The sequence below is a fragment of the Lactuca sativa genome, chromosome 8 (assembly GCF_002870075.4).
Source record: "Lactuca sativa cultivar Salinas chromosome 8, Lsat_Salinas_v11, whole genome shotgun sequence".
In the NCBI taxonomy this organism is placed as follows: Eukaryota; Viridiplantae; Streptophyta; class Magnoliopsida; order Asterales; family Asteraceae; genus Lactuca; species Lactuca sativa.
In genome coordinates, this window is record NC_056630.2 from 94051762 (window position 1) to 94067305 (window position 15544).

Below are 15544 nucleotides of genomic sequence, written 5' to 3' on the forward strand. Positions count from 1 at the left end.
CCTCTGCTTTCAGTAGTACGAGCCCATACTACCTTCCACATATATCCGTACTTTCCTCAAGAACCGCTTCGACTCCACCAGGTCCCTTTTTCTACTACTACAACTCCCATCACTATCTCATCCTAGGCTTACCCTAGGGAAACCTCTAACTCCACCCAAACCAGTCCTCAGCTGCTGAAGGCCTCTTTGCGATGCCAATTAACCATCACCTGAATATCATCACATGTGATGAGGCTCAAATAAACCTTCGAGTAAAAGACTCGTCCTTACAACGGTTAGACTCAAACAAGAGATGCGCAATAGGGCCAAATCCAGCGCTCTGAGATTATTTAACCCTGATCACATGTGACGTGACGTATTCACCTAGTGACTAACTCCCATCACTCAGAATCCCACAATGCACAAAGCAAGTAACATTCAGACAAGGGAAAATCTAACCATAACATACTCAAGCAATCATAATCTCATATCAAGAATCTGTACTAGCATGCAACATAATCTCATATACTCAGGCATAACCTAAACAGGCTACCCTAATACTGTCTAACCAACACTATCATGCAGCTCATAGCACATATAACAGGCACATAAGGCATCCTCCCTAGATCCTTAGTCCTAATCTAGCATGTTGTTCTACTAACTAATAATCATAACATAAACTTGTATGGGTATTTTGGGGTACTTACTTGAGCTCGACTGATTGCATGCACCACACCCTTTTCTCTTATCAAAGTTCTTTTCTTTCTGAATTCTTTTTGCTTTTCCAAAACTATTTTCCTTCTCAAAACTCTTTTACAAAACTTTTCTTTTCATTTTGAAAACTTTTATATGATACCAACTTGTAACGTCCCAAAAATCCGTACCAAAATTTTTTCTTTAAATCGTTACCAAAGCCATATTCATAAAAACATAACATAAGTCATAACATAAATTCAGAGTATCATTTCCAATACATATTTTCATTATCAGAGTAAAACATCCCAGGCTGACTAATCAATGGTGTGTGCCACGCGATCACCCCGAGCTCTTCCCTCCGCTACCGGAAGTACCTGAAACCAAAACTAAAAACCGTAAGCACGAAGCTTAGTGAGCTCCCCCAACGTACCACATACCCTGCATAAACACATACTACACATACTGGGCCACACCCGCTATTCCGGGCCTCACCCGCTACTTCGAGCCTAGCCCGCTACAACGGCCCCGCCTGGCTTCGAGCCCCGTTCGGATACAAATCTGTTTCTTCTAGGCCTCGCCTGTCTCTAGGCCCCGCCCGCTAACCACATAATACAAAATAGCAGATAACACACAACTGAACATACCCTACTGTATTCATGTCCTAAGGCCTCGCCTGTCTTGGGCCTCGCCCCTATCCTGTTACTAGCGAGTCATGGAACCCCGTCCAAGCTCCTACTGTAAGTGAGATATGGGCCCTCGCCCACACTCACTCCATACCTATCTCGGGCCTTGCCCCTGATCTGCTACTAATGAGATATGGAACACAACAAGTATACTCTATCATGCAAACCATTCCTTGGGCACCCGCCCGACATTGGACCTTGGTCCTGAATATCATACAAGAAAACAGTGCCTAGGGATAACCCCCGGGTCTTCCTACTCATAACTACATGAGTCGGCATTGTGGTCGTATACCCATTCACACAAAGGGAAACTCACCGGCACTGTTGAACTTTTGTTGAACCCTCTGACTGCTGACCGACAATTCTCTGAACCGCTGCTCCACTAGCTCCCCGAGCTACCAATATCAATATACATAACACTTAGATCCAAACATAACTCTAGAATCCAACTAAGTCCACTATTGTCAAAGTCAAAGTCCTGGTCAATGTCAAACTTCGTGACTGACTCCACTCGCCGAGTCAACCCGTTGACTCGCCCAGTCCTTATGCTATGAAACTCTCACAATACTCCTCAACTCGTCGAGTCACCACCCCGACTCGTCGATTTCAACGATCTTAGAGTCCCATCCTGTCCAACTCACTGAGTTACCACTCAACTCACCGATCTAAGTCTTAACCAGAAAGGTTGAGGTTCTGCGATCCAACTCGTCGAGTCCAAGAACAGACTCGCCGAGTCCATGGCAATATTCAATAGAATCGCCGAGTTCCTGCCTATCTTCATCCAACTCGCCGAGTCCAGCCATGTAAATCGCCAAGTAGCTTCAATTCTTAATCCATACAGTGGCTTTTCGAGCCATGTAGGGGCTCCATCTTGTAGATCCACTCTTCCAAAGTCTATTCCTCACCTAAAGTTGCAAACTTTACGTGAAACCAAGGAGCTATAGGCTTGAAACACTCTAGGGCTAGGGCTTGGGGCAAACATGCTTTACCAACACACCAAAAACTGAAACTGTATGGGTCTCTGGGCCAAGACACATCTAGATTTGAAGTAGCAACCTCAGATCTAAACTTCTAACTCGAAAAGGCTCCTTATCATACCAAAATGGCCCCATAACATCATTCGTGAGAAGATCTAAAAGCAACAAAGGCAAGGTGACAGATTGTTACCTTCAAACTGATGTTCACAACAAAAGGGTTGGATCCTCCAGCTCCTTAGTGGTCAATTCCTCCAAATCTTCCTCTTACAAAAGCCCCAAATTCACTTTCTTCCTTCTCTCACTCAACTTAGGGTTTGGAATCGTGTATAGCAGCTTCTGGCCGACAAGGGGGACTAAGGAGAGGACATAAGGTCCTTTAAATAGGGTGCATACCCTCATATTAGGGTTTTCCTCGATCATACCAGACTCGTCGAGTCCACTTGCCGACTCGTCGAGTCGGTCACTTATTCCGTAACCCGGATCCCACTCCGACTCGTCGAGTTCACCTATGGACTCGACGAGCTGACCCCTTGACTTAGGGTTTTCCTTTTCTTTCTTAGTCTTTCTGATTCTGGGTGTTACACAAGATCCAAGCCATGGGACCAAAACATGCTCAAAACACAACCCAAAACTAGATCTACACTAAAGAGCCATAAAGTTTGAAGCTTTATACCTATAGAAGCTTGCAAAGATGACAAAAGTCTTGGATCTTCAAGATCTAGCCACAATAATCCACAAGGATGAACTTCTCCTTCTTCCACAAGGCACCAAGAATACTTTAAAGGTCCAAGAACAAGTTCTCAAGGTTACAGTTTCGAAACTAGGGTTGGGGAGGATGGAGGCTAGAAATAAGAAGGGTTTCCAAGGGTTTTAAGGTATTTAAATAGGGTCCAAGAACCAAAGACTAGGGTTTGGGGGCTGCATGAGTACGCTCATCGTACATCCCAATTCCCATTCCCATCTTAACTTCCAAGGGGCATAACTTCTTCGCCCCAACTCTATTTTCGATGATCTTTATATGCTCAGAATGGTATTGAAGAGCCAAAAAACCTATCTCATTAATTTTGACTAAAACCATACGAAAATAAGATTCTTAATTCATGCAAGAAGCCCGAAACATCACTTCTTCCCATATTACCCCTTTGACTCCAAAACATGAACCGAGGGCTTGGATCACATAACCTATACTACCCACATAATACTGGGTCTAAACCTTTCCTCCCTGAAAGCCCAAAGTCTTATGATAAATGATCTTCACATCACGACCCTAAATTAAGAAACTACCCGAAACAGGGTGTTACACCTTGCTTCACAAAATGCACTCCTTTCTCCATGAAAGTTCATAAACAAGCATGAAAGGTTACAAAAAATGAGAGAATCTAGGATTTTCTCCAGAGGGATTCCTAATGAGATAGGGGCTACAAATGACCTAATTTCATAGGCTTGGGTTGCACAGACTTCACATTGTAACAACCCTTACGTCGTGCCGTGAAAGTCCTGATTCAGCAAGGCCCAAAACCAACTTAATCCCAAACTATTTTCAGCCCAAAACTAAACCTTTAGTCTAAAGTCTTATACTTGTAACCCAATAACCTCATTCCTTAAGGCCTAATACTCATCCTTTATGACCCAAGACCCTCTTAGGATTAAATTCGAGTTCATTTTTCCAACAAAAGAAACATCCCGAAATCGGATTTACACCATGTATACTTCAAAAATAAAAGAAACACCAAGACTTGTAACCTGTCCATGTATCTACAAACTTGTAATAGATGTTGAAGGCGACACAAAAGTCAGGTTCCACTGAACATATGCGTGTGTGATATTAGCCTCCTGTATGTACGTACGTGAAAGAAGGGTAATGTTCACTATGATCTATCTATTTTATGTTAAAAATGGTTTTAAACTTCAAGGGTAATATGGTAAATTTAATCTTTATTTTTAAATTATGCTGATTGACGAAATATAATAACCGATTATAAAATGTTAAAAATTGTTTAAAAAAAAGTTTGGGTATATATAATAGTATTTTAAAGATTAAAAAGGGTAAATACGATATTTAGATTTTAAGTTGGGCAAGTACGATATTTTGTTGTTTAACAATGGTATATATGAAATTCACTCTAAATTGAAATATGCCCTTCTTACTTTATCTCTTTGATTTGGATGATAAGATGTAATCCTTGACCTATCAGTTAAGTATCATTCGAATGCACACTTGTAATTGGAGTAGGGGTAAGTTGTGGATGTGGACCTTGTGTTCTTTATAGAATTTCATTAGAACATGGTTTTTTGAAAGATCTTTCAATATTATCATGAGTTTCATCAATATCGACATCTACTTTTCTCTTAAAAAAAATACCCAATGGAAGCCTGCAATTCAATATTTCAACAACAAATTAACAAAAACTCAACAAGCAAGCTAGGCAACAACTCAACAAGTAAGCAAGTCAAACAATGGAGACAAGGCAACAACTACTAATTTCAAACAAAAGAACAACTAATTTGACAAAGACAATAACTAATTTAAAGCAAAGAACAACTAATTTTTTAAACGTACACAATTCATACTTACTTCTTTCATTCTTGGACTTGGAGTGAGTGTGAGGAGAGAGCTCAATTTTTGTTTTCTTTAGACTTAAATGGTGCTACGGGTTGATGTAGACTGTTCTGATGATATTATTATTATTATTATTATTATTATTATTATATAAACTGTAAATACAAGCCTTTTCCTCTTCACTCATGAATCATGATCATCAGATCATGGATATATAGATATTACCCCTTTTAAACAAGGATCATCGGATCTTGTCTATTACTTGAATTTTGATTTTTTTTTTGAAGAAATCATATCATAAAGTTTTCAGAATTCATGATAAAGTTCAACAAAATATTCCAAAAGGAAGACATTACATTTACCAAAACAATTCTAGCAAAACAATATAAAATAAAAGCTTAAAAGAATAGACCTAATGATTACAATATTGTATAAAAGACAAGCCATAGTACAGATAAGAGACTATTCATTCAAAACTGTAAATTTATATTGTTAGGCCGTCCGGTATGGTTGCAATGGACGGGTTCGTGGTCTAGCTGGCCACGAACCATGACCGTGCACACGATCCCAATGGCAAGTTGTAGTTCGTGGTCGTGAGGAGTTGTGGTCGGAACAACGAATGCAAACGGAAAATATGATTGGGTGTAGAGTAACCACCATATTTAGGGTTTAATTTTTTTTTTTAAATTTTACTTTTTAAACAACATTAAACCACTTCTATAAATACCACACCTATTCATTCATTTTACTCACATAATTCATTTCTCTTCTTCCCAAAATCACACACTTCTTTTGCTTCATAAACTCAAGCCAATGGCTCCTAAAAGAATGAATTGGTCAAAAAATGAAGAAGAATACTTAGCATTAACATGAGTAGCTGTTTCAGAAGACCTAGAAATCCCTCATAATTTTTTGGTAAAAGTTGGAAACGTTTTCCATGATTTAATGGGTTGCCAAAATCGTAATCTTGATGAAATATGTTCCAAGTTTAGCGACATGAGGGTAAAATGCCTTGAATTCAATGAGATTTATAACTTTGTTATAAACAACGTGGACGAAGGCGACCCGTTTGTTGTGGTCATGCACCAATATGAAGACACGAAACACACGTCGTTCAAACACGTCAAAGTTTGGCGAAAATTAAGAGAGTCCCAAAAATTTAGTCATTAAAAATAACAGTTAAAAACTAGTTTAAGTTCTTTGTGGTTGTATTTTTATGTTTTTTTTATTATTATCTTTTTTATTTTATGTTGTGTGTTTTAAATTAATATAATATTTGTTTCATTGAATAAAAAACTAATTTAAAAAAAATATGTTTTATTGTGTTTGTGAATTAAATTTAAATAAAAAAATTAATTTAAAAAAAATATGTTTTATTAAATAAAAAAATGTTTTATTGAATAAAAAACTATTTAAAAAAAATATGTTTTATTGAATAAAAAACTAATTTAAAAAAATATGTTTTATTGTGTTTTAATGTATTTTTGAATTAAATTTAAATAAAAAATAAAATGGAGTGATGTGTTTAGTGGTAGGTATCCATGGTTAGTTGTAAAAAAATATGATGCTCATATGACATCCACCTCATATATAATATGTAATGGGTAGAAGGGAAGCTCTTATATAGACACTCATGTCCAGCCTTTTTTGTGCACGTTTAATAGCTTCTAGTGGAACCATTGACTGTCAACTGTTAATGGTTTAACATTAATAAGGTTCGTAGGGAATGAAATCATAATCAAACGTGTCAATCTTTTGGTATTATCAAAACTGATGATATATTTTTTATTATTATTAGAAGGACAAAGAGACTGAATTATTCAGGCCTCTAAACTTATTTCTTCTATAATAGACTCCCACTCCGTAAGAACTGATTTGGCCCAACTTTGTTTACACTTTAGCAGCGGCCCAATCTTTGTAACGAAAGAAAATTGTTCCAAAGAGGAATTTATGTAAATTTATGAAATATGAAGGGTGCTTACTGTAACTATTTGTAATCCTGAACTTATGAATCAGATCAGTCAGGGAAGCAAACGTAAAACCACCCCTCTGCAATCCGCAACATTCTCCCGCCTCCGTCGCCTCGCGTCTCCGACCATTACTGCCACCGGCTAAGAAGCTCCGTTGGATTGCCTGTAGGAGGTAATATTTGAATTATTTGTATGTACTCTGTTAAAGTTGATGCTATTTAGGGTCTACACCTTACCTATCACCGTTTTCTACTCCCTCCTTCCCGAATTACTCCAGCATTTTTCTAAAAACGTAGAAGTTTAGACATTTTTTTTTATCGATTTGACTTGTATATTGTTTATAACAGGTGAAATTCATAATCGAGCTTCTAATTTAATAGCATTTTTGACCGAGATGCGCTAGGTTTGCTTAAATTAAAGGTAGCATCATAGTAAGAAGAATTTAATCACAGAAAAGGATCAAGTCTTTAAGTTCTACTTGCTTTTTCTATTATATGCGTTATCATGGAACACAAATAGTTGCGAGTATTGTTCGAAGCTGAAATAAACCAAAAAGAGTTGCTTAATTGGGGAATAATTTAGATTTATAGAGTTTTTCTGACATCCTCATAGAGAAACTAATTTGATTACTTCTGAATCGATTGGTATATGATTGGATTTGAAGCTTTTTAGCATTTGTGTTTATGCTCAAAATGGGAATAACGATAGAATCAATTAGAGGCATTCAGATTGTCTCAAAATGTGTAGCGATAGATTTTATTGTGTGGGCTTTCTGTTCTTACTAAATACATGATACGAAAATGCAATCTTGTTTTCACTTGGATATCTTTTCAACCATTTCTATTGCAGAATAGTCAACAAAAAAAGCCATAATAATGGTGCCAATCAGCCTTCCAAAAACCAGTGGCTTACGTTTACTTTCTTACTGCAATCTCAGTGGCATTCCCCTTCGTCCATTTCTTCCCACATGTTCTTCACCATTACACTCTGCATCAAAAGCAAATGGAAATAGACTCTCAACACCAAACCCTCCTTCTCTTTCTCTTTCCATATCCCCATTACAAACCACATCAAAATCAACTACAAGAATCTTCTGCACATCCCAAACTGTATCCACAACAACAACCGATGACAACAAAGCAAAAGATGAAGTTGTTGTTGATATGATGAAGATAAAAGACATGGCAAACACACTAGACATAAGGGTAGGGAAAATCTTGAAAGCATGGAGACACGAAGAGGCTGATTCACTATACGTTGAAGAAGTAGACATTGGAGAACCAGAGCCAAGGATAATCTGTAGTGGGCTTGTGAAATACATCCCACTTGAACAATTACAAGACAAGAATGTAGTAGTTCTTGCTAACTTAAAGCCAAGAAACATGCGGGGTGTGAAGTCATCTGGAATGTTAATGGCTGCCTCTGATGTGTCACATGAGAATGTTGAGTTGCTTGAGCCACCTGAAGGGGTAACCCTAGGAGAGAGGATATGGTTTGGGGGAGAAGATGATAAAGAAAAGCTACCTGAAGCTGCATCACCTAATCAGATTGCAAAAAAGAAGATATGGGAACAAGTGCAGCCTCATTTGTCTACAACTGCTTCTTGTGTTGCTACATTAGGAGGTATGCATCTCATGTTAACTTCTTCTGGTTCTGTGGTAAGTAAAAGTTTATCAAATGCAAATATATCGTAATTTATCATCATGTGTTATATGTATTATGGAGTAGCATTTTGGTTGTTTTCAGATTGTGGTTTACTCCTTTGATTTGTTAACTTTGTTACTTTTGGTTTTATAAAGTTTGAGAGGAACACTATAAAGATTATCTGATTATGGTTTAAACATAAGAATGAAACATGTAATTAGATATGATGTGATTTTGTTTTGTTAGTTGAGTTAGAAATCAAGAAACTATGTTTAGATATTGTGTGACAAAAACAGTATTGGATATAAGCTGAAGATGGAAAAAGATAGTCTGTTTGTTAGATTCATTTTCTTCGTTTTTATATTTATCCAATAGTTTGGTTATAGTAATGATCTACTTTTGTTGAATAAACATATATTTTGAATGAGTTTTATTGATAAGTAAAAACTTAAACTGTACTACGTAATAAACAAACATTAAAATTTGAAAAATTTAGAACCTTAACTACTAACAAATATTAAAATTTGGGCAAAAATTATGCGTTTGGGTCAGGATATGGGAAAGGGAAGCCTCTCCTCTCTATGGTAAACAGATGCCCTGACCATTTACTTGGCAAGACATCCTTTTGATTCAAATTTCAAAAATACCTAAAGATTAAAATAAATATTAGCGAAATTATGAACTAAAAATATCGGCCCATGAGTAAAGATAATAAAAATTTCAAGTCAGCACATTTCCATGGATTATGGTAGTCGTTATTAGGGAGGAGGGAGTCATTCCCTCCCAACCCATTGAACCCACTGCCACGTCATTTTTTCTCTTTTGTTTTTCTTCATCTTTTTGAACCCACAATACATGGAAATCATATTTTTTTGAACCCACTCAACCCACTCAATTAAAAAAAATTCAAAATAATCAAATGTAAAATCTTAATTAACAATAGAGTTATTGGCAGTACCACTCCCGCTTCAATGAGTGGGTTGATTGGTTTCACTAACCAACTTCATCATCTCTCTCTACTTTCTCTTTCTTATTTTCACTTGTACCATGTGTTTTAAAACTTGTATCTTAGTTGTTTTGTATTTTTTTAAATTGAGTAGGTTGAGTGGGTTCAAAAAGATAAGATTTCCGTGTGTTGTGGGTTCAGAAAGATGAAGAAAAATAAAAGAAAAAAAGTGATGTGGCAGTGGGTTCGGTGGGTTGGGAGGGAACGACTCCCTCCTCCCTCCCAACCCACTCAATCCACTACCACATCAGTTTTTTTATTTTCTTCTTCTTCTATCTTTTTCAACCCACAACATATAGAAACCCTATCTTTCTCATCCCACTCAACCCACTTTCCATATCATTCTTTTTTATTTAATTAAATTAGAAAATATGAATTAAAATAAAACTCTACAAATAAATGAATTGTGTATTCATATTTATAAACTTATAAAACAAAAAAATAATAAATAAATAAATAAAAGATGCCTAGTCAAATGCATTCAAATATATCATCGAATCGCGTTCAATAAAGTTGCATTTAATGAAGTTGGCGAAGACATGCATACAATCTTTATCTCTGTCCATGACTTAAAGCCACGTGAAGACAAAATATTCAATATATTCAACACTCACACTAGCGGGTTCATCAAACCCATTTTAAAAGCATCAATGGTGAACCCGTTGAACCCACCATCGCTAGGCATCGTTTCCCGACGGTACCGTCTAATCCCGTCTTTGAAACCGCACGACTCCGAGAGGCCTTAGAGGTGCATATTAGGACTCGGGCTTGCCTGGTTTACGGTTTAGGTTTGGACCGATTTAGGATATTAGTGTGGACTGTTCCGGTCTTTGATTCACCCTAAGACGAGATGCTGTTAAAATGTGGAATTTGGCAAGAGTCGATATGGAAATTGGAATTTTAAATTTACAAATTCGGATAACTTTAATGTGTGATGTTTGGTCTGCTGCACACAATTTACTTAATTCATCGATTAGGTTACAACTCATGTAGGTTGCAACTCATGGGAACATGTAAAATATTTATAAAACATTTATATTATTAATAAGATTAAGTTTTTCTTTAAAACTATATATATATATATATATATATATATATATATATATATATATATATATATATATATATATATATATATATATATATATATATATATATGAAGACATTTAATATAGTTATGATTTGTAAAACAAAATATTAATTTGAAGAGTGTAAAGAAAAACACAATCAATAATGGAAATGACATTAATATAAGAAAAATTAAATATAACATAAATGTAATAAAAATAAATAAACACAAAACAATAAATTACAAATTAAAAAGTACAAATTGTTTATAGATTTCTAAAAACTTTCTTATACACAACATTAAAAGTTTTGTTCATAAGTCTACCATTTTTATCTAAAATTTATAATTTTAATCATTCTCTACTTTGAACTCTAGATAAAATAACACACAATTGTCCATGTGAAAAAACATGATCTTTGAGATACAGACCGACCTTCGATAATGACTGACATTGACCCTTATTAATTGTCATCGCAAAACATACAACCAACGGAAATTGTCTTTTTTGAAATTTGAAGGTGAATTTTGAGAAGGACTTAAATATATTTTCCAATATTGCTTCTAGATATGATAATTGCCTCAATAATATGTTTGCCCAGAGATTCGACCAGCACTCTAGTGTCGTTACACAAACCATTTTTCTAATCAATGTTTCTTAGTAACATAGCTGGAACCTCGACTTTTAAAATTAATCTATGATTTGGCAGACCTGACACTTTAAGACCATTTAAAACATCGGGACAGAATCATGTGGGTTATTAATGAGATATCCTCCAGAACTTCAATAATCGCTTCACCATCTTTAGAACCACCAGTTTTTCCTTCTCCTATATCCAAAACTAGTTTGCAAAATCCTTTATTTTTTGAATATAAGATGGATTCCTTCTAATAGTTAGCCTCATGTTTTTTTTGTTAATCTATGGTTTTTGCATTGGCGCCATATATATGAACTTAAAGAAGCATTAACGATGTTTTGTTTACCGCCTCTCGGAATAACATGTATAATTTGGCAACAGTCTCCTTAAAAACAATCGATTTCCCTCAAAATGGAATATTTGAGTTGCTAGAATTGTCACAACTTAATATATCTTTTAGAGTTCGATCAAAAACTTTGAATGTATGCTTATGGACCATAAGTGCTTCATCCCAAATAATTAGTGAGGTTTTTCTTACTAAACTGCCAAGTTCACTATCAGGCGGTATCTTACAAACAAAATCCTCATTAATATTCAAAAAAATTATAAACCGACAGTGTGTTGTCGTTCCTCCGATCAATAATAACGAAATACCACTTGAAGCAACATTTAAAACTATCTCACCAATACATTTAATTGTTGCATATACTGTCTTCCAAATAAAGGTTTTATCCGTTCCACCATAACCATAAATATATTGGAGCTTCATGCCATTTAAGGGATGTCTTCTGGCTAGGAATCTTTGTTTTACATCTGATTTTAGTAGGTTTTTCTCATGGGGGTACTCAGACTCAATAGGTTCAGAAAGAAAGTATGCTTAACATTGATTAATACCCAATTAAATACAAAAGTATAATGTCCTAATAAGAAAAAAGTTGAAAGAAGATGGAATATTTGCATAAAATAGATAAAAGAATGACAATAACCAAAAAACATATTTTTCAACTGATAAAAACCAAAGTGTGTATATATATATATATATATATATATATATATATATATATATATTAAACAATGATAGTTTGATAAGAAAATAAAGTATTCAAACTTTATAAATAAATAGATATAAACCATGAACAACCCTAGTGTCAAACGGAAAAAGTGTAAAGTGAAAGCTAAGAAATGGAGATTGTTTAAACAATGAACCTAGATGGTGGCAAAACATAAACCAAGACATACCAATGTTTCAATCATCATCACCCTTATTACTAAAGACACACGAAAAAAAATGATATTTTAAACCATGAAACCCCTACTGCCAAACACAAACCAAATTCATGAATATTGTTTTTTGAAAGAGGACAAACCAAATTCACTTTTCAATCTTTGGTATTAAGAGACTTGTTCTGGAATCCACCTTGGAATTCACTTGAGGTGCTTTGGTTGAGGAATTGACATTATCATAGTCATCAATGTCAATGGAATCTACAAGCTTTCGTTTTTTTGACAACTAGGGAGAACTAAACTTCAGTGGACTCGTCGCTTCTAATTTGTCAGTGTAAGGTCACACCTTATGATTTGATAAGTCAAACACTTCACACTAATAATCAGCACCAACGTCATCGCCAACCCCATCCCTAGTTTATCAACGTCAGCATGAACTTCGTAATCTAAGTAATCATTGTATATTAGGCAATTATATGTTGTATATATAGAATACATATTTGATCCATAATCTTAGTGATTAGGATCATACGTTTACTTAGATAGGTATACATCCTTAAAAGTAGTGCGATATTAGTTATTGTAATTGTATATAATCAAACTTAAGGTGAAAACCTAAGGTAAGTCTTGGTGACCATCTTTGTGACCTCATTCTCTTTATAAGAACCCTTCTTTCTTAGTGAAAGCATCTTTGTGATTATACGTGTTCTTCGATTTTATGTTTAATATTTGCTTTGTTTATTTTCTCTTTGTTATTCATACTTGATTGTATTTGATTGATACAAACCTTCAATTGTTATCAAATCAGGTTTACGATACACTCTAGTTATCATGTCTTTTTCTTCTTCTTCTCACCCCAAGTTGTCTGCCTTAAACAAGATCTCTCCTTTCGATGAAAACGACTTTTCCATGGTGAAATCAAAGGATATGGTTGTTCTTGAAACCATGGACGTTGACATGATTAATATAGTAGAAAAAAGCCCACACATTCCCATGTTCTAGCCTATGGCTAATAATGCTCCCATTGGTTCACTGAAACAAAACCCAACAACTAGCTATGACGTGAAGGAAAAAAGACTTATTAGTCTTGACGTTCAAGAAAGGGAAACTATAGGAAACTCTCTTCCCTATCATGTATATCATCTAGTTCAGAACTATGAATCTACTCAAGAGATGATGGAAATGTTGAATATGGCTTATGAGGGCACTGTTGAAATTCAAGCGACAACCATCAACAATCTCAACCAAAGATATGATTATTTCTTTGCTTAGCAAGCTGAGACTCTAACTCAAACCTTTAACATGTTTAATTGTTTAATGAATGATATGCACAAGTTTCAAGTTGTCAAGCACTCTTCTCAGTTGGTTTTAAAGTTCTGGGATTCTCTTGGGAAAAGCTAGGAACATCATGATGATGTTCTTAAAAATAGTGAAAAGATAAACCTCATGGATCTCAACTCTTTGTTTGGGAATCTAAGAAATTACGAAGAAACTAAAGCTCTTAGTAAGGACATTATGAAGGAACCCAATAAGGAACAGTTTGTGGTCCCGTTCTCCAGAAAAGAAGCAACCAATCAACCAATCTCGTCAGTGACTCTGATGATTTTGATCAGGGTGAAGGGAGCAATGATGAAATTAATGATGAACTGGTTGCTAGTGTTGCACTTATAGTTAAACGCTATAAAGAAAGCAAGTCCAATGGAGTCATAAGAGTTCTGTCCAAGGGGGGTAGTTCAGCGAGAAAGCACAACTCAGAGAAAAGATTTTCAGGTAAATGTTTTAACTATGGAAGTCCTGACCATTTTGCTAGGCATTATAAAGAGAAGAAAGAATCTCAAATCCCAGAGAATTATGAAGTCTTGTCATTAACTTTAAGTCTAGGTCAATCTCTTCAGCCACCATCCTCCAAACTCAAAATCCAGCCTCTCTTCTCTTTCCATTATTCTCCTTGTCATATCTTGTTGAAGCGTGCCATTTTGGGTGTTTTGAAGGAAGGCCATCATCCCTGGAGCTTGCGTGTGTATTTCTAAAAGAGATCCAAGAACTTGTGCATAACTTGGACCTCTATAAGTGTTCAAATTCCCAACTTTGTGGCTTAAGCTTCCTAGATCTAGAATTTTATAGCTTTTTATGTCCCGTTTGTGGTGGTGGTTGGAGTTAATGGAAGAACTCTAAATAAAGCTTCTAACTTTGTCTACCTTAGATGTCCTTACAATGTTTCATCTTGTAGATCTAGAACTTGAGTGAGGTTTTAAGCCATACATGAAGTAAAGGTCATATTTTTCCATTTTGATCTAAAATAGTGAAGGACATGCATGGGAAATGCATGTCTATAAAGTTAGGATTTTAAGGAATCATTTGGGTGCAAAGTAGATTTTTAGAAAATAAGAGTTGTGTACTTAACAAATTAAGCAGTTAATGAAGAAAAGCACTTCTACCGAAACTACGGCGAGGCCAAGAAGGACTGCGACATTTTGTTGCGCTATATCACGACTTATTTATACTAACTTGGCCACGATGCGACTTAAGGTTTATCATGGCGTGACGACCATTTAACTGGTTGACCATTGAGTTTTCTTGACCGTTAATCATTGACTTTTGGCCAGTTTGACATTGGGTCAAACTTGAAGGATTAGGGTTGTTGATTGAGGCTTGAACTTTATTTGGTGATAGTCAGTTCATGGGTCTAATCAATGAAAGGCGTTAAGGGTGTTGTCGTGCTTCTCTGGTTCTTCGATTCAGGTGAGTCTTCTCACTTTGCTACGTGTGTCATTGTATATTCTTTGTATGGTAGGATAAAAATATTGTTATGATACATGTATGCTAGTTGACTAGGATGACTCTTGTTGTGTATGCACAATATAGGACACTTGGTGTCATGATATACTAGACTGGTAGGGTCTTGCCTATTAATTGTATGATACTGTTAAGTGTCATGATTGGTTAGGGTGATGATAATATTGACTGATCGTTGAGTGGATACCCTAGGGGTTTTATGTAGTTTAAGTTAGATAGCCTGAGAACTTTTGATCTAAAGCTTTGTTACATGGTTCTTGTTGATTTATTTCTCTCAGATAGGATCATCTGTTCAAATGTCTATT

The 15544-nt window shown here is 35.5% G+C and overlaps 1 protein-coding gene across 2 annotated transcripts; it reads left to right on the plus strand.

Moving 5' to 3' along the window:
• The first annotated feature begins 6880 nt into the window (after window positions 1-6880).
• LOC111908355 (uncharacterized) lies at window positions 6881-8689 on the plus strand. Of its 2 annotated transcripts, XM_023904178.3 has the most exons (3): window positions 6902-7037; window positions 7213-7285; window positions 7715-8689. In XM_023904178.3, exon 3 carries the CDS (start codon window positions 7741-7743, stop codon window positions 8557-8559), a length of 819 nt encoding a protein of 272 aa, XP_023759946.1. In that variant the 5' UTR covers window positions 6902-7037; window positions 7213-7285; window positions 7715-7740; the 3' UTR covers window positions 8560-8689. The 2 variants fall into 2 exon arrangements, with proteins under 2 accessions (XP_023759945.1, XP_023759946.1); XM_023904177.2 differs by lacking the exon at window positions 7213-7285 and having other exon boundaries at window positions 6881-7037.
• Window positions 8690-15544: the final 6855 nt, after the last annotated feature.

Bases quoted from the DNA above. Each gene is read 5' to 3' on its own strand.
- LOC111908355 (XM_023904177.2), top strand. From the start codon at position 7,741: ATGGTGCCAATCAGCCTTCCAAAAACCAGTGGCTTACGTTTACTTTCT.